Source organism: Quercus lobata, chromosome 6 (assembly GCF_001633185.2).
Source record: "Quercus lobata isolate SW786 chromosome 6, ValleyOak3.0 Primary Assembly, whole genome shotgun sequence".
NCBI lineage: Eukaryota > Viridiplantae > Streptophyta > Magnoliopsida > Fagales > Fagaceae > Quercus > Quercus lobata.
In genome coordinates, this window is record NC_044909.1 from 43,235,410 (window position 1) to 43,255,562 (window position 20,153).

The 20,153-nt window shown below is 37.1% G+C and overlaps 1 protein-coding gene and 2 pseudogenes across 3 annotated transcripts; 1 reads left to right on the plus strand and 2 right to left on the minus strand.

Moving 5' to 3' along the window:
• Positions 1-3,987: 3,987 nt before the first annotated feature.
• LOC115950325 lies at positions 3,988-8,723 on the minus strand (annotated as a pseudogene).
• Positions 8,724-8,828: 105 nt separating this feature from the next.
• LOC115994601 lies at positions 8,829-9,681 on the plus strand (annotated as a pseudogene).
• A 2,682-nt stretch (positions 9,682-12,363) lies between these two features.
• On the minus strand, positions 12,364-17,214 carry LOC115994596 (probable disease resistance protein At5g66900). 3 transcript variants are annotated; one of them, XM_031118795.1, is made up of 6 exons: positions 17,080-17,214; positions 16,323-16,916; positions 15,225-15,631; positions 14,629-14,984; positions 13,914-14,125; positions 12,364-13,833 (listed from the first exon to the last, which is right to left on the minus strand). In XM_031118795.1, the coding sequence occupies exons 1-6, from the start codon at positions 17,207-17,209 to the stop codon at positions 12,998-13,000; spliced, it is 2,535 nt and encodes an 844-aa protein (XP_030974655.1). In that variant the 5' UTR covers positions 17,210-17,214; the 3' UTR covers positions 12,364-12,997. The 3 variants fall into 3 exon arrangements, with proteins under 3 accessions (XP_030974655.1, XP_030974656.1, XP_030974654.1); XM_031118796.1 differs by having other exon boundaries at positions 15,225-15,442; positions 16,323-16,985; XM_031118794.1 differs by having other exon boundaries at positions 16,323-16,985.
• Positions 17,215-20,153: the final 2,939 nt, after the last annotated feature.

The window sequence follows — 20,153 nt, forward strand, 5'->3', positions numbered from 1 at the left end:
AGCTTGTTGATTGTCCCCCATCACTAGAGCTTTATCTAGTGATACCTGTACATGTTTATACTGTCTCTTAATAAAATTTCTACCATTTTCGCTAAAAAAAAGTAAAATTACACACCGACACACAAAAGACAAGGAAGGACCTTTAATTATCTCATCCTGACAGAGCATTTGGACCAATGTGGTCTTCCCACATCCTCCAGGAGCAGTCAATAGAAGCAGTTGCACCTCCTCCTTCAACAGCAGCGTCTTCAACTCCTTCATTGGCATATCAAACCCAACTGTGAAATCCGGGGGTTCACGAACCGCGAATGACACCTTTGGTGTCTCCACGGACGCGATCGAATCCATTCTCTGGCTAATATCACTCACAATTTTTCTGGTCTCCAACCCAGTCCTTGCATCATGTAATTGCAAATCAACCTGACAGTACCTCAAAATGTCTTCTTCCAACTTAGTAAGTTTGCTTGAGTACTTGAATCTTAAATACAAATTCCACCGTGGGATTTGCAAGCACTCGCGAACCAGCTCCCCACCCTTCGTCATCTCTTCTATCAAGCTCTGTGTTTCCTCTACTGGGCGATTAAGTTGTTGGTTTAATCGTTCTATATCTTGTGACCGTAGGCGCCAGACGATCTAACGTGGATTCGAGTCTTTTAAGAATGGGTTTGAACTGACGGGCTTTGCTTACTACATCCTTAACTGCGTCGCGTAACAACGTAAAGACCTGTCCAAATCCTGCCCCAAGAAGAGGCCCTGCAACGCTCAGAGGCATAACTTTGCTTCTTCTTATTCTTCTTTTTTCTTTAGGACGATGAATGAGAATTTTATCCAAACAAATGAAACAGTGCAAAACAGTACAAGTAAACTAAACTAGCAGCGAATCTGATACAAGAATAACTACAAAGATGGAAACCAGTTGAGATCTCAAACCCTTCAATTTCTTCTCAGTTTCTTTGTGCTGACAAAAGTAAACGGAACCGAAGATACAAAATATATAAAGTAAACTACTCTTCGCAGATTGACTGACACCGTTGAGTTGACTGTACGTGGAAAGCCCATTATTTGCATTGCATACAAAACATACCCACAGACCACATTGTTTTTTTCTTCGTCAGTGAATAGCGAATTGCCAAAAATGGGCTAGGCCCAAAATAAAGAAGAAGAAGAAGAAAAAAGATCTGGCTATCACCGTGGACGTCAAAGTGGGTTGTGTGTTTGGTTGGGCCACTCTTTTTCTCAAAACCCAGTTTCAATTTCGCTCGTTTTCCTTTTTTTTTTTTTTTTTTTTTGGTACAATCGCTAGCCTAAGTAAATTCACCGACCAACCTCTGCTTCAATATACTCGGAAGTCAGACCTCATACATGATAGTCGTTTCCCTGATATCTATGTTAATTGTGAGGGTTTTGTGGATGTCTAGAACATGTTTGATGAAATGGGTGAACAAGGCTTTGTTCTTGGAACACAATGATATTTGGCTATGCAAATGTGGGGGGAAGCTTTAAGAGGCTAGAAGGTTGGTTGATGAAATGCTGCAAAGAGATAAATATTCGTGGGCGGCAATGATATCATGGTGCGTTCACCATGACTGGCCTAAAGAGGCTTTGCAATTTTACAGAATGAGGTTAAGACATTGGAATTCAAAATCGAGTAAGTTCACTATCTCTAGTGCTCTTCCTGCTTCAGATTCTTGGATATATAATGTGGAATGGATTGGATTTAGATGAGGCGGTTTGGAGTGTTTATCAGACATGTATGGGAAATGCGGGAGTATAGAGGAGGCTAGGCAAGATTTTGACAAGATGGTGGATAGGGATGATGTATCTTGGACAGCGGTGATTGATAGATACTTGGGAGGATTGGACTATGGAAGAGGGATTTTCTTTGTTCTCGATGTTGATGAGATTGGTGATTAGGACTAATGGTTTCACGTTTGCTGAGTTTTTAAATGCTTGTGCTGATCATGTTGCAGAGGACCTGGGCAAGCAAGTTATGGCTACATGAGAAGGATAGGGTTTGATCCTCTATCATTTGCATGAAGTGCTCTTGTTCATACGTATTCAAAGAGTGAATATTCAGAACGCAAAGGGTATTTAAAGGAATGCCTCGACCAGATTTAGTTATGGGCTTCCCTACTTGGTGGTTGTAGAATTCATGGAAACTAGTTACAAATATAAAAATTGAAATAACCCATGGAATATGCCAAAAGAATGACCAAGTATAAGTGTACATCATTCCGGACCTCTGCAGCTGCAAGATGTCTTCATTAGCAAAGCATTCAGCTGTTCTAGCACCTTCCTCGCATCATGGTGAGTGACAGAGAAAGCATCACAAAAACCAATTGAATCTGAGAAGCCCACTTCACTTGTTGTCCCTATAACTAGATGTTTTTTTTTTTCTTCTTTGGGGGACAACGCTTGGGCAGGATCAATAAAGAGAATCATATTTGAAAAATGAGGGCCCAATGGTAGCACACTTCAGTAACCTTTCAATGCCATTAAGAATAATTATTCTAAGTGGGGAATTGTATGCATCCTCAAACACCTTGACAATCTGTGCACACATAGTTCTCTCATGAAGAGCAATCATTAATGCTTCTTCTGAGACAATCTTGACTAGCACCTACTGTGGGCAATGGCATTGACCTTGATTTTCTGTACTTCCATTTGACTTGACGTACTCAAACCTACAACAGTTTCCAAGAAGAAACAATTCTCAGATATCATTATTTGGGAAGTGATTTCAGATATGATTCGTAAACCACAAGAAGCAAAACATGTTTGCTTCAAGAAAATAATTTTGAATTCACAAGGTGATAGAGTCTAGAATTCACTAGAAAAGAGAGGACAAAACGTTCTATATTTTTATTAATCTAAATAATGAATGCCTTAGAACATTCACATTAGTGTAGCTATTTTGATATATATTTTAGCAAATTTATAGCTGAAGACTCAAAAGAAACTCACGCATTAGTCTCACTAAATTAGTGCAAAAAACTTAGCGAGGACTAGTGCCATGCTAGATGTGGCGAGACAATTTCCTCGCGAAAAGCCAAAAAATTATTTTTCTGTTTTCAACTCTCTCTATTCTTCTCTCTTGGTCTTTCTCTCTCTTACTTCAAATCAAACCTCCATGGCTGAGCTCCTTCTTTATGGATTTGGATTTTTTTGGCTAGGCTTGGCATATGGGTTAGGTGGTTGGGTTGTGTTCGCCTCTGTTACTCTACCATCGTCTTCTGCCTATGATGGTACCGTTGGTGGTGATTAAGAAAGACAGCTCTACTTGGGAGATTTTGAAGTCCAAGTTTATGCTTTGGGAGATTTTGAAATCTAGGATGCGGGTGTGATGGTAAGGGCTGTGGTTGTTCTTGGAGCTAGTCATTGACAAGAAGATTCCCCTTTCTAGACCAAATTCCATGATCTAGATGATCTTGGCAAGGGGGGATATGAACTTAGAAAGTGCATTGGAAATGCAGGTGGCTAAGTAACTTAGGGTTTTTTTTTTTTTTTTCTTTTTTTAGTGATGGAAAAGAGAGATAGTGATCTAAGGGAGAAAATGGAGTTTTTTGGATCAATTTGGCTAATAAATTGAGGAGACTGATGTGAATGCTCTTAGAGGTTACAATATGTTTAAATAGTAAAAGAAAACCTAAGACAGCTAGTAAAATGCTTACAAAACCCTAATTTACACTAATCACGAAATTAGGTAATAAAATAGAAAATTTGACTAAAAATGACAAAATTGAGATAATTGCAAAATTAAAAACTAAAGTCTCTAAGAGACGTCCCAGAACAAACAAAATCTTATTCTGACTTTTAAATTAAAAAAGTTATAAAAGAAACAAATAAACTAAGGGTCAATTTGGAATCCACTTATTTTGGTGAAACTGAAAACTTTTACTGAAAGTACGGTAAATAAAGGTATAAGTTAGCTAAAATAGTATAGTGGAATCCATGAATAGTACCAAAAAGTGCAGTGAGACCCACAAATAGTAGTAAAAATAAATTGAATAGTAAAATAAGTTGGCAAAAATAATTTTTGCCAAACGGATACTAAAATGGCAAAAACACAGATTTCAAGGGCTAAACAAAAGAATTTGCTTGAAAAGTAGCTTTGCTCCTAGTGTAATTTCCCTTTACATCACCAATTTTCACGCAATTCTGTCGTCGTCGCTGATGATTTATACTCATGCTTTTCTACTTCTTGGATTTTCCGCGCATTGACTTACGACAGTCTCTCTATTAAAAGGAAGTTTGTGCTGTCTCATCCACATCAGGAAGCCAATTTAAGTTGATATCTTTTTCAGCCACCTTTACTTCAAGCTTGGTGAAGAATTCCTTGATAGGCTCCCATAACTTGGCCCTCTCATCGTCACATACCATAAGCTTTAACTGCTGAAGATTCATTATTGATTCTGGAAATGGATTATGCAATCTCAAGCACCCTTTCATGTTGAGCACTTCTAATTTACACAACTCACCAATGTGTTTTGGCAACTTGCTAATGCTTAGGCAATCAGATATGTCAAGAATGGTTAACTTATGGAGGCTTTTGATTAACTCTGGCAACTCTGACAAATCAGTACAAGACCTAAGCCTTAACACTTCTAAATTTACTAGCTTTCCAAATTCTTTAGGTAATGCAAACAACTTATGACAATTGGTGATGCTAAGTTTTTCTAGGTGGACAATATCACACAGCCCAACAGGCAATTCCACTAGATCATTGCAATAGTCAATGTGTATCTCTATTAGACTTGGCAACGCATCTGAAACTTGGATGGTACAATTCTTAAAAGCCTTACCAATATTACACATAAACAAGGATATTTTCTTCAAACTGTTCAATGGAACAAGGGTCTTGCAAAGGGAAGAAATTGAAACTTTCTCTAATCTGATTCTCTTAAAATTGCGTAGAGACCCCAAAAGTTGAAAATTGCTTAGGTCAACATGAAAGAAACCATAATTAGCGACTATCAAAACCTTGAGTTCATCCATTTTATCCACAAACTCAGGTAAGGTGTAATTCTTTGTCTGAAGATTCAGAACTAAAACCTTAACTTTGGGAGCTTGAATGTTGCACCAACTCCAAGAGAACGATTCATCTGCAAAAATAATTGTATACAGTGTGACAGGCAATCAATATTTTGTAGTTTACGTAGTGTATGTGCCTTTGTTAGAGAGAAAATGTGCCTACCAGTTGAAATAGATAATAAGCGAGCATTAATGAGTTGATGTTTTTGTTCTATCCACCACTTTGGTAGATCGTTTTCACTTATGTTCATAATCAGTCTTTGTCTCTGTCCTATAAGCTCCTGGCTGCTCTGATGCAAAGCAAGCTCCCTAAGAACATCATGTTGTGTGACAAAGTCATCATTGTAATATTTGTGCACCTCGCTTGCATCTTTTCTGGTGAATGGGAAAAATTAGAAGCTTAGGACATATTCAAAATTTTCAGAGTTCACTTATGAAAAATATATGTTGTATTATTATCCAGCAAAATTAAGAATAAAATGACAACAAATGGTAATAAACACTATTTTTTGTTTACAATTATTGAAATTAAGTGTCTGCCAGACAAGCAGCAAAAAAATATAGACTAAGAAAAGTTGAAATCTCCCTCTATTCATGGGTAGAGTAGTTGGAATCTCTAGGTTGGTATAAGTTTCTTTCTTTATAGCTTTTTGTAGTAATCACCTTTTCAATTGTAAGAAAAATCCTAAATTGGCCAAACTTGTCGAATAAACCATAATACATAATATTAATTTCCATTAGAAGTTAACCATAAGAGCTATAACATATTACAACTAGCATATAGTAGTAATCACATGAAGAAATCACACTGCAAGACAATCATATTATAGAAATAAAAATCCAGCATACCTCGCCAACACAAGACTAGCTAGATTCAGAGTGGTGAGTTCTTGCAGATTGGCAATGGCATGGATACCATCTTCATCTAGTTCATATAATTCTGCCCACATATCAATGAGGGCAGCAACATAGATCCTTTGGTCTTTAGGAAATAAACCTAGGTCCATGAAACAATCTTTGATGAAGAACTTGTCATTTGGAAATTCTAGGCTTTTTTGTAGTTGATCAACTAGCCCAATCTCAGAATTGCGAAAAAATTGACTATCAAGCCATTTCAATAGTCTACTGCGCCATTCCTCTGCACACCGCCCATGCAGTGAGCTACCAATCACTTTAAGGGCCAATGGGAACCCCCCACAGCCTCTTACTATCTACAATTCAAGGAACCAACTAAACATAATTATTATTTGGAGGTCACGAGGGTTATATTGGCCAAGGTTTTAGTTATCTAAACAACACTAATTGTCTGGAAATATGAAAGCATGGTTTTAATGACAAAATTTTTCCCCTTCTTTTCAGTAAGTATTGGAGACAGTTGGGTTGTTAGAAACAAAATAAGCAAAATTAAATGCATGTGTGAGTGTAAGTATGGAAACATAATTTTGACAAGTATGTTTGGTATTATGCACCCATTCCCAAAAGAAAACAAAAAAACCAAAAAACAAAGAATATATATCTTTAGCCATGTATACATACCTTACCCAAATGGTAAAAGTGCAAATAAAATTAGCATATTTCATGCACGCGCGCACACACATATGTATATCATAGATTTAAAAATTACCTTTTTGATATCTTTTTTTGGAATGTTAGAGCTCTCATTTTGCAGGTTTGCTGAGTGACAAAATAGAGTCATTGCATCTTTCTTATTTAGCGGTTTTAAGTTATATCTAAAAATTTTAAATCTTGGAAAAGCAGTTCTTGAAGTAACGAAAATCTTGTAATTTGGAATATTAAACTCAAACTTTTCAGGAAGGAATTCCTACCAGACATCATCCAGGATCAACAATATAGGATCAGGTCCAATGTTTTCCAGCAACTGTTGCAATTGGTCAATTGCATTTTCTTCACTTTGAATTTCAAATGTCGGCTGCAAATTCTTATGACTAAATATGTTTTGTACAATGACCTTCACGTTGGGAGTTTTTGAAGCTGTGACAAAGAGAATATTTTCCTTAAATGTGCCTATCCAAACACAATGTAGTTAGAAAGCTGCTATGGAAGCACAATTCATATCTCGTAACATTACACAGAAACACACATTATGTCCAAGTCATATGAACATAATCCCCAATCTCAATCCTAGCAAAAAGTAATTTTGTGAGAAAAGCCATCAATTATGAAGATATGAGACTTGTTAATTTTTTTAAGCATCTTCTAATATGACGTGTTAATTAAAAAGGTAACAAAAAGTATAAATTTAGATATAAATTAATAGGATGGTGGAAAAGAATAAATGCAGATGACCCTGAGTACTTTGTTGAAATCTATAGCCAACCCAAAATTTTGTGTTTTAGGCTGGGTTGTTGTATCTCTTTTTTTTTACTGCTTTTTTCTAAGATAAAATATCCAAAAGTATGAAATATGCCAAAAACACAGCTATGATGATTGGAAGTGCCAAAACAAAAGAATGAACATTATTAGCCACGACACATACCACATCTTACCTAATGAGACATAGAACTCTCTTTTTTTTTTTTTCCAAACAGAAGTTTAATTTCACTTGGCAGAAACTCAAATTTTCATGTGTGAATGCAATCCCATTATTCCAATTCCAAATATAACCAAACATATAACATTCAGTCAATCAGTTGATTCATATCAGGATTCAAAAAAATGAAAAAAATTCTATATGTATTTTGTTGTTGGTACTCCCTAGCGGTTTACTATGAAAGGATTTACATACTAGCAACATAAATAACTTCAACAATATGGAAACAATACTTGGAAGTACCTTTAATTTGCTCATCCTGACAAAGCATTTCCACCAACTTGGTTTTCCCACATCCTCCAGGAGCAGTCAATAGAAGCAGCCGCACCTTCTCCTTCAATAGCAGCGTCTTCAACTCCCTTATTGGCATATCCAACCCAACTGTAAACTCCATGCGTTCACGAACCGCGCACGACACGGGCCTTGATATCTCCCTGTTCAGCAATATCTCCAGCATACGAATCATATTTTGACTATTTTCCAAAGTCATTAACCCATTCCTTGTGCACTGTGCTATCAAATCAAGCCAACAGGACCTGACGATTTCGTCGTCCAAATCTTTAAGTTTGGAAGAGTATTTGAATTTGAAAACGTAGTTCCACCACCGGACTGTCAAGCACTTGCGAACCAGCTTCACTCCCTCTTCCATATGTTCCTTCAATCTCTTTGTTTCCCTTTCTGGGAGATCAAGCTTTTCGCTTAATTCTACTATTCGGTCAACCATTGGCCGATTGGCGCCAAACGATCTAACGTGGATTGGAGGCGTTCAAGAATGGGTTTGAACTGACGGACTTTGCTTACCGCATCCTTAACTGTTTCGCTTAACTGTTTCGCATACAAAACATACCCACAGCCCACAGAGGCACAGCCCTGAGGCCACACTTTTTTTTTTTATTCTCTGTCAGTGAATACTGAATAGTGAGTTACCAAACATGGGCTAGGCCCAAAATAAAGAAGAAGAAAAAAAAATCTGCCTATCCCCGTAGAACTGAAAGACTGGGTGGGCCACTCTTTTTCTCAAAACCTAGTTTTTTTTTTTTTTTTTTTTTTTTTTTACAATCGCTTGCTTAACTAAATTCACCGACCGACCTCCCTCTGCTTCAAGAATATACTTGAAAGTCAGACCTCATACATGGTACATCTTTACGTAAAGTTTATCCCTACGCCAAAAGCTTCCGGGGTTTTCATTGATAACCGTTTCCCTGATATCTATGTCAATTGTGAGAGTATTGCGGATACCTAGAACATGTTTGATGAAATGGGTGAACAAGGTTTTGTTCTTGGAACACAATGATATTTGGCTACGCAAATGTGGGGAAGCTTAATGAGGCTAGAAAGTTGGTTGATGAAATGCTGCAAAGAGAGAGTTTTTCGTGGACGGCAACGATGTCATGCTGCGTTCACCATGACTGGCCTAAAGAGGCTTTGGAATTATACAGAATGAGGCTGGGACATTGGAATTCAAAAAAGAGTAAGTTCACTGTATCTAGTGCTCTTCCTGCTTCAGATTCGTGGATATACAATGTGGAATGGATTGGATTTAGATGAGGCGGTTTGGAGCGTTTATCAGAGATGTATGAGAATTGAGGGAGTATAGAGGAGGCTACGCAAATTTTTGACAAGATGGTGGATAGGGATGTTGTGTCTTGGACTGCAGTAATAGATGGATACTTGGGAGGATGGGACTATGGAAGAGGGATTTGCTTTGTTCTTGGTGTTGATGAGATTGGTGATTAGGCCTAGTGATTTCACGTTTACCGGGGTTTTAAATGCCTGTGCTGATCATGTTGCAGAGGACCCAGGCAAGCAAGTTCATGGCTACATGACGTGGATAGGGTTTGATCCCCTTTCATTTGCAGCAAGTGCTCTTGTTCATATGTATTCAAAGTGTGAGACCATTCAAAATGCAAAAAGGGCCTTTAAATGGATGCCTCGAACAGATTTAGTTTCACAGACTTCCCTGATTGTGGCAAAATGCTCAAAATGGTCAACCGAATGAGGCTCTTAAGTTCTTTGTTCTTCTAAATTCAGGAGCCCAGCATGGCCACATTACTTTAGTTGTAGTTCTTTCTGCTTGTATCCATGCTTGATTACTTTGATAAAGTACTTGGACAGGATATTTCCACTTGATAAAGGAAAAGGGTGGATTAACGCATATAACAGATCATTATGCTAAGTATGCTTGTACCGTTGAGAATATTATTAACCAAATACCCATAAAACCTGATAAGATCTTATGGGCTTCCCTACTTGGTGATTGTAGAATCATGGAAACTTTGAATTGGTAAGCATGCAGCAGAAGCATTATTTAAGATAAAACCTGAGAATCAAGCTTCTTATATGCCCTGGCTATTGCTCGTATGTAGGGTTAGGTGGCAAAGGTTAGAAAGGCTATTGATGACAAAGGGGTGATAAAGAAACTGGGTTTTAAGTTGGATTGAGATTTAAAGAGAGGTGCATATATACCTGCGGTGGACATTATGCTACTGCTCATATGTGCAGGCTTCTCTCTCCTATCACAGTGAAAAGTTTGCAGTTGCATTTGGAATCATTTCAACTCCACCAGGAACAACAATCAAGATTTTTAACAATTTAAGAACTCGTGTTGATTGCCACAGTGACATTAAATTTATTTCATAAATTGTTCAAAGAAAAATAATAGAAAGGGATTCAAATTGGTTCCATTCTTTTAAGGATGGGAGTTGTTTAGGTGGAGACCATTGGTAATTCAAGCCACCTAAAGATCTAAGGCATGTTTCTACATGATGTCAAAAACATAAGTGGAATAATGTTCCTCTGATATGTGCATTTTCTACAAATCTTTCTGGATTCATTTCTTGGAGTGTGTGATTTCCCTTATAAGACTTGGTGCCGCTTCCTGAGACTGTTGGGAGTTGTCCAATGGTGGATCCATGAGTGAGTATTTAGAGAGAGAGAAGGGGGGGGGGGGGGGAGAAGAGTAATTGCACTTTATCTTACCTGTTCTTATGTTCATGTTGATAATTGATTGGTTGCACAAATTACTGGAGAATATAAATTTTTCTAATGTTGTTCTTCTTTTGCTTCAACAGTTAGCTAGAGGTGTGCTTGAAGGACTCATGCAGGCATCAGCATTCTTTCTTGACAATTATCCCGCTTGCGTTAAGTAGCTTTTGTTTTCACTTTATTTAGTATTATTATTACAGTTCTTGTTTAAACTGTTGTCATGCTTCTATTGAATACTATTTAGCTATTGAAGCCTGGCATGTATATTGCCTGGGATTTTACACTAAACCTTAAGAGTGCCTTCAAAATCTTGGTCGCTATCCCAAGATTTCCACTTCAAGAACCTGGGTATCAAAATGCTAATCAATTTTGCCGTGAACGTTTTTGATCTCTATATGACCACACTGCAAATGAAATACAGCTCCTTTATGGTTAAAATGCACTGCCACACTATCGTATGCAAATGCAAGCACACCCTATAGTCCAGCTTTGATGGACTTCCATTTTCCAGTTTCCACAAGGAGATAATAATTGATAACCAAATAAACCTTTTGCTCATCAAGGCCTTAGGTGAGGCCAGTTGATATAAGAACCATTTGAACCATCTTTAGACTCTTTTATTATCTCTTCTCTGTATTTTAGTTTGTGAGTCCCTTGAATGGTAGCAATTACATATCTGTAACTAATCGCTTGAATTTTAGCAAGTGCGAATTGTACTGCTCTATAGCCACTGAAATATAGTTCTCCTGTCTTTACAAGAAGCTTGTTGCAATCTTGATTTATCTCTTTGATTCGAATTTTTTTTACTCTCATTAAAATTTAGAGGAAAATAGAAGTACTGACAATCAGTAGTGACTCTATCATTATTCCAAATTGATTTAGCTTTCTATTTTGTATGTGCATTTGGTAGGCTTCTTAATTCGTAAGAAACTGCAATATCATGAAGAAGAATGCCTCAGGAATCATGATGAAGCTTTCAGAATGTGGCTTCATTAGTTTAAAAGGCACTTGTTTACAAGCACGTTATTAATTTGTTTCAAGTATGATTACAACATCAATCCTTTGGCTTCTTTTTGCTTTTCTTCACATTACCACCCTGGCTAAGAGAACACATGGAAGCAAAGAGCCAAATGTAGGCTATGTTTAGACAGTCAGAATGAGAGTCAAAGCATGGGATTGAACACAGATTTAATGGACTACTGACTAAATTGCATCTCTTGTTTCAACTATCTACCGATTATGCTGATCTGGAATATAATATAGACTAATGTGTTATTGTTTTTGATAACTAATGGAATATAATTGTGATATCTAGAAAACATTATAATAGAAATCATGCAAGACATTGTCTTAGTAGTAGATCTCTTATGATAGCGTGATTGTTGGATCGTTATGGTGGAAATCTAATCAGTGTTCATGAAGCATAATTACCGACCAACAGCCAGTGTATTATTTTGGATGAGTTTAATCAAGGGCAAAAAGATGCTATAACTTAAAACACCTAAAAGAAAAAAAGCAAACAAAACCCAATAAGAGTTAATTTGCCCTACGCATAGGCCATTCTATTATCAGGGCAAAATCAAGCCCCATTTTGGGAAGTGAGATTCAACTGGTGCTCAGATAATAAAACATAATTGAAACTATAGGGTTCCCTAGGAAACAATACGATGCTAATGAAGTAACCGCACAAGAGGTCATCTTTGATTCAAAAGCTGCACCTGTAGGGAAGGGATAGAGAAAGGAGAAAAAAAAAAACTAAAGATTTCACTTGGTACTTTTAATCAAAAGTCTTACTTATTTATTTTGGTAAAAAGGACAATATATTAAGAACTACCCAAAGGAAACAATTGTTTAACGACGAGTCCTCTCATAGTACATGCCAATATAGTCATAAAATAAAAGCAAAACAATGTCCACAAGCGGACTATCATGGATTGCAAAGTCTTGCTGGATGCCTTTCAATCAATGAGAAAGTGGGCCAGATTCTATAGGATCAAACCAATGGAACCTATATATATATATATAGAGAGAGAGAGAGAGAGGTAAAGGCAGTGTTCAAGAGAAACATATAATACCTTATGCCAAAAGAATGATCAAGCATAAGCTTACATCATTCAGGGCTTGAGCAGGATCAATAGCTTCTAAGAGATTATAATTGGAAAAGGAGGCCTAATGGCAACATACCCCAGTAACCTTTCAATGCCATTAAGAATAATGATTCCCAATGTTGACTTGTATGCATCCTCAAACACCTTGACAATATGTACATAGGTTCTCTCATGAAGAACTATCATTGCTTCTACTAAGACTATCTTGACTAGCAACTACTGTTGACAATGGCTTTCACAGCGATTCTCCATATTTCCATTTGACATAAAATATATACTCAAACCTAAAACATTTTCCAAGAAGAACAATTCTCATAACTCATTATTTGGGAAGCCAATTCAAGTTGATATCTTTTTCAGCCACCTCTACTTTAAGTTTGGTGAGGAATTCCTTGATAGGCTCCCATAGCTTGGCCCTTTCTTTGTCACAAACCACGAGCTCTAATTGCTTAAGCTCCACAGTTGATTCTGGCAATGAATTACACAATCTCAAGCAACCTTTCATGTTGAGCACTTTTAAATTACACAACTCACCAATGTGTTTTGGCAACTTGCCAATGCTTAGACAGTCAGATATGTCAAGAATGCTTAACTTATGGAGGCTTTTGATTGACTCTGGCAACTCTGACAAATCAGTACAAGACCTAAACCTTAGTACTTCTAAATTCTCCAAATTTCCAATTCCTTCAGATAATGCTGACAACTTATGACAATTGGTGATGATGAGTTTTTTTAGGAGGACAATATCACACAACCCAACAGGCAATTCCATCAGATCATTGCAATAGTCAATGCGTATCTCTATTAGATTTGGCAAAGCATTTGAAAGTTGAATAGTACAATTCTCAAAAGCCTTACCAATATTACACATGAACAAGGATATTTTCTTCAAACTCTTCAACGGTACAAGGGTCTTGCAAAGGGAAGAAATTGAAACCTTCTCTAATCTAATTCTCCTAAAATTGGGTAGAGACCCGAGCAATTGAAAATTGCTTATTTCAGCATGAAAGAAACCATAATTCGTGACTATAAAAACCTTGAGTTCATCCATTTTCTCCACAAACTCAGGTAAGGTGTAATTCAGTTTTTGAAAATTCAGAACTAAAACCTCAACTTTGGGTGCGTGAATGTTGCACCAACTCCATGAGAATGATTCACCTGCAAAAAGAATTGTATAGTGTGATAATCACTCATTATTATGTAGTTTACATAATGTGTTAGAGAGGAAATGTGCCAACCAGTTGAGATAGATAATAAGCAAGCATTGATGAGTTTCTGTTTCTTTTCCATCCACCTCTTTGGTAGATTGTTTCCACTTATGTTCAGAATCAGTCTTGGCCGTTCTTCTTCAGGCTCTTTGCTACTCTGATGCATAGCAAGCTCTCTAAGAATGTCATGCAGTGTGACAAAGTCATCATTGTAATAGCTGTTGGCCTCACTTGCATCTTTCCTGGTGAATGGGCAAATTAGAAGCTTAGAACATATTCAAAATTTTCAGACTTTGCATACGAAAAACATATATTCCATTATCATTCCCAAAAAAAAAGAATATAATGACAACCAAGGGAAATCATTTTTGTTTACAATAATTTAAACCAAGGGTCTGCAAGACAAGCAACGGAGAGATATAGACTAAGAAAATTTGAAATCCCGCACATTTCATGGCCAAAGTAGTTGGAATCTCTAGTTTGGTATAAGTTTCCTTCTTTCTAGCTCTTTGAAGTAATCACCCTTTCAATGGTAAGAAAAATCCTAAATTGGCCAGACATGTCAAATAAACCATAATATTATAAATTGCCTTTGGAAGTTAATTAAGCCATAAGACATAATAAAATATTTGGGCCTATGGCCGGGTATAGAGTTATAGCATATTACAACTAGCAACTAGAAGTAATCACATGAAGAAATCTCACTACAAGAAAATAATAATATAAAAATAGAAAGCCAGCATACCCTGCCATCACAAGATTGGCCAGATTTCGAGTAGTGAGTTCGTGCAAATGGGCAATGGCATCGATGCCATCTTCATCAAGCTCATATAATTCTGCCCACATGTCAATGAGGATAGCAGCAGGGATCCTTTGGTCTTCGGGAAATGAACCTAGGTCCATGAAACACTCTTTGATGATAACCTTGTCATTTTCTAGGCTACTTTCAAGATGACCAAGCAGCTTATCATCAGAACCGAGAAAAGATTGACCATTAGACCAATTCATTAGTCTACTTCTCCATACCACTTCATGCTGCCCACGCAGTGAGGCGCCAATTACTTGAAGGACTAGTGGGAATCCCCCACAGCCTTTTACTATCTACAATTCAAGGAACCAAATAAACTCAGTTATGGTTTGGAGGTTACAAGGGTAATTTTTGGCCAAGATTTTGGAGACAGTTGGGTTGTTGGGGAAAAAAAAAAAAAAAACAAGCAAAGCTTAAACGTATGTGTATGTATGAAAACATAATTTTGGCAGGTATATATGGTATTATCATCTATATACCTTACCCAAAAGGCAAATGTACAAATATATACACACCACAAATTGACAAAGTACCTTTTTGACATCTTCTTCTGCTGGAATGTAAGAGCTCCCATCATGTAGGGATACTGAGCGACGAAAAAGGGTCATTGCATCAACATCATTTAGCGGTTTTAAGTGATATGTAAACCTAAATCTTGGAAATGCAGTTCTTGAAGTAACCAAAATCTTGTAATTGGGAAGATCAAACTTAAACTTTTCAAGAAGGTTTTCTGATCCAAGCCAGACATCATCTAGAATCAACAATATAGGATTAGGTGTAATATGATTCAGCAGTTGTAACAGCTGGTCGATTGCATCATCATCACTTTGAATTTGAAAGTCAGGCTGCATGTTCTTATAATTTAATAGGTTCTGCACAATGACCTTCACGTTGGGAGTTTTTGAAACGTTCACAAAGAAAATATTGTTCTCAAACTTGCCTATCCAAACACAATGTAGTCAGAAAACTGCCAGAGGCACATTTCATATCTCATAATATTAAACACATAATGGCGAAGTCATATGAACAGAATACCCAATCCCAATCACAGCAAACGGTGAGAAGTGGGAAGAAAAATTATGAGAAACACCACCAATTATGAAGATATGAGAATTGCTTCTTTTTTTTTCTTTTTTTTTTGTCTTTTTAACCATCTCTTTTCTTTTAGTACTTTCTAAGGCAGTAATTCCAAAGGCTGAAATATACCAAAAACACTGGTATGACTGTTGAAAGGACCAAACAAAAGAATGAAGATAAGTAGCAACGGCATACTTCAAACAGTAGTTCAATTTCTTGAGTGTGAATGCAATCTCACTTTTTCAATTATAGCCAAATATAGAATTGCCTTTTATTTTATTACATTATTTCATTTTAGGATTCAACAAAGAATTTCACAATGTATTTTGTTTGTTGAAGAGAAACTTATCCCACTATAAATAACTTCAAGAATATGCAAATTATATATTTCTTAAGGGTGCGAACTAGGACCAATGCATTAGACCGGTCGAATGGTGAGACAATCAATGGTATCGAGTGCCACTGGACACTGATCCAAACTTCCCCCATTTCCTAAAACACTAGCAAAATAGAAAGTAAAATTACACACTGACACAAAAAAGACAAGGAAGTACCTTTAATTATCTCATCCTGACAGAGCATTTGGACCAGTGTGGTCTTCCCACATCCTCCAGGAGCAGTCAATACAAGCAGCGTCACCTCCTCCTTCAACAGCAGCGTCTTCAACTCCTTCATTGGCATATCAAACCCAACTGTAAAATCCGGGGGTTCACGAACAGCGAACGACACCTTTGGTGTCTCCACGGACCGAATCGAATCCATTCTCTGGCTAATATCACTCACAATTTCTCTAGTCTCAAACACAGTCATTGTACCATGTAATTGCAAATCAACCTGACAGAACCTCAAAATGGCCTTGTCCAACTTAGAAAGTTTGCTTGAGTACTTGACTATTAAGACCAAGTTCCACCATGGGATTTGCAAGCACTTGCGAACCAGCTCCTCACCTTTCGTCATTTCTTCGATCAAGCTCTGTGTTTTCTCTACTGCGCGACCACGTTGTTGGTTTGATCGTTCTATTTTTTTGACCGTATCCGCCAAAAGATCTAACGTGGAATCGAGGTTTCTAAGAAGGCCTTTGAACTGACGGGCCTTGCTTACCACATCTTTAACTGTTTCTTGTAACAACGTAAAGACCTGTTCAAATCCTGCCCCAAGAAGAGATTCTGCAACCATCAGAGCCATAACTTTGCTGCTGCTTCTTCTTCTTCTTCTTTCTTTAGGATGATGATGATTGATGAATGAGAAATTTATTCAAACAAATGAAAAGAGTGCAAAAAACAGTACAAGTAAACTAAAGTAGAAGCGGACCTGATACTAGAATAACAACAGAGATGGAAACCAGTTGAGATCTCAAACTCTTCAATTTCTTCTCAGAGTCTTTGCGCTGGTAAGAGTAAACGGAGCAGAAAATACAAAATATATAAAGTAAACTACTCATCGCAGATTGACTGACTGACTCCGTTGAGTTGACTGTACGTGGAAGCTCCTTATTTGCATTGCATACAAAACATACGCACAGCCCACAGAGGCACAGACCTGAGGCCACACTGTTTTTTTTTCTTTGTCAGTGAATAGCGAGTTACCAAATATGGGCTAGGCCCAAAATAAAGAAGACAAAAATTCTGCCTATCCCTGTAGACGTGAAAGACTGGATTAGTGTTTGGTTGGGCCACTTTTTTTTTTTCTTTCTCAAAACCGTTTCAATTTTCACTTTTTTTTTTTTTTTTTTTTTTTTTATTTTTTTTTTTTACAATCGCTTGCTTAACTAAATTCAGACCACCCTCTGCTTCGAGGATATACTCGGAAGTCGGACCTCATACATGATACAACTTTACGTAAAGTTTATCTGTGTTAATTGTGAGGGTATTGCGGATGCCTAGAACATGTTTGATGAAATGGGTGAACAACGTTTTGTTCTTGGAACACAATGATATTCGGCTATGCAAATATGGGGAAGCTTAAAGAGGCTAGAAAGTTGGTTGATGAAATGCTGCAAAGAGATAATTTTTCGTGGATGGCAATGATATCATGGTGTGTTCACCATGACTGGCTTAAAGAGGCTTTGGAATTTTACAGAATGAGGTTAAGACATTGGAATTCAAAATTGAGTAGGTTCACTGTATTTAGTGCTCTTCCTGCTTCAAGTTCGTGGATATATAATGTGGAATGGATTGGATTTAGATGAGGCGGTTTGGAGTGTTTATCAGAGATGTATGAGAATTGAGGGAGTATAAAGGAGGCTAGGCAAATTTTTGACGAGATGGTGGTAGGGATGTTGTGTCTTGGACAGCAGTAATAGATGGATACTTGGGAGGATGGGACTATGGAAGAGGGATTTGCTTTGTTCTTGGTGTTGATGAGATTGGTGATTAGGCCTAGTGATTTCACGTTTACCGGGGTTTTAAATGCCTGTGCTGATCATGTTGCAGAGGACCCGGGCAAGCAAGTTCATGGCTACATGACGCGGATAGGGTTTGATCCCCTTTCATTTGCAGCAAGTGCTCTTGTTCATATGTATTCAAAGTGTGAGACCATTCAAAATGCAAAAAGGGCCTTTAAATGGATGCCTCGAACAGATTTAGTTTCACAGACTTGGACAGGATATTTCCACTTGATAAAGGAAAAGGATGGATTAAAGCATATAACAGATCATTATGCTTGTACCGCTGAGAATATTATTAACCAAATACCCATGAAACCTGATAAGATCTTATGGGCTTCCCTACTTGGTGGTTGTAGAATCATGGAAACTTTGAATTGGTAAGCATGCGGTTGAAGCATTATTTAAGATAGAACCAGAGAATCAAGATTCTTATATGCCCTGGCTACTGCTCGTATGTAGGGTTAGGTGGCAAATTAGGTTAGAAAGGCTATTGATGACAAAGGGGTGATAAAGAAACCGGGTTTAAGTTGGATTGAGATTTAAAGAGAGGTGCATGTATACCTGTGGTGGAAAATTATGCTACTGCTCATATGTGCAGGCTTCTCTCTCCTACCACAGTGAAAAGTTTGCAGTTGCATTTGGAATCATTTCAACTCCACCAGGAACAACAATCAAGCTTTTTAACAATTTAAGAACTCGTGTTGATTGTCATAGTGACATTAAATTTATTTCATAAATTGTTCAAAGAAAAATAATTGAAAGGGATTCAAATTGGTTCCATTCTTTTAAGGATGGGAGTTGTTCATGTGGAGACCATTGGTAATTCAAGCCACCTAAAGATCTAAGGCATGTTTCTACATGATGTCAGAAACATAAGTGGAATAATGTTCCTTTGATATGTGCATTTTCTACAAATCTTTCTGGATTCATTTCTTGGAGTGTCTGTGATATATGACTATTCCTTTTTTCCCTTATAAGACTTGGTTCTGCTTCCTGAGATTGTTGGGAGATGTCCAATGGTGGATCCACGAGTATTTAGAGAGAGAGAGAAAGAGAGAGAAGGGGGGGGGGGAGAGAGTAATTGCACTTTATCTTACCTGTTCTTGTGTTCATGTTGATAATTGATTGGTTGCACAAATGACTGGAGAATATAAATTTTTCTAATGTTGTTCTTCTTTTGCTTCAACAGTTAGCTAGAGGTGTGCTTGAAGAACTCATGCAAGCATCAGCATTCTTTCTTGACAATTATCCCGCTTGCATTAAGTAGCTTTTGTTTTCACTTAATTTAGTATTATTACAATTCTTGTTAAAACTGTTGTCATGCTTCTATTGAATACTATTTAGCTATGGAAGCCTGGCATGTATATTGCCTGGGATTTTGCACTAAACCTTAAGAGTCCCTTCAAAATCTTGGTCGCTATCCCAAGATTTCCACTTTGAGAACCTGGGTGTCAAAATGCTTATCAATTTTGCCATGAACGTTTTATCTCTATATGACCACACTGCAAATGAAATACAGCTCCTTTATGGCTAAAATGCACTGCCAGACTATCTTATGCAAATGCAAGCACACTCCGTAGTCCAGCTTTGATGGACTTCCATTTTCCAGTTTCCACAAGGAGATAATAATTGATAACCAAATTAACCTTTTGTTCATCAAGGCCTTGGGTGAGGCCAGTTGATATAAGAACCATTTGAACCATCTTTAGACTCTTTTATTATCTCTTCTCTGTATTCTAGTTTGTGAGTCCCTTGAATGGTAGTAACTACATTATGCAACATGCTAGCATGATTTCTCGTTTTTACAAATATAATTTTCTAACCCAAATTCTATTATAATTTAACATATCTGTAACTAATCGCTTGAATTTTAGCAAGTTCAAATTGTACTGCTCTATAGCCACTGAAATATAGTTCTCCTGTCTTTACAAGAAGCTTGTTGCAATCTTGATTTATCTCTTGGATTCGAAATGTTTTTTACTCTCGTTAAAATGTAGAG

What these genes read in the sequence shown, in the direction of transcription:
- LOC115994596 (XM_031118794.1), bottom strand. Translation starts at nt 17,209, where the DNA reads ATGAGTAGTTTACTTTATATATTTTGTATTTTCTGCTCCGTTTACTCT. An exon ending in TCAGGATGAGATAATTAAAG is followed by an intron (nt 15,632 to 16,322) that starts GTACTTCCTTGT and finishes GTGTTTGGATAG; the next exon opens with GCAAGTTTGAGAACAATATT. An exon ending in GCCAATCTTGTGATGGCAGG is followed by an intron (nt 14,126 to 14,628) that starts GTATGCTGGCTT and finishes CCCATTCACCAG; the next exon opens with GAAAGATGCAAGTGAGGCCA.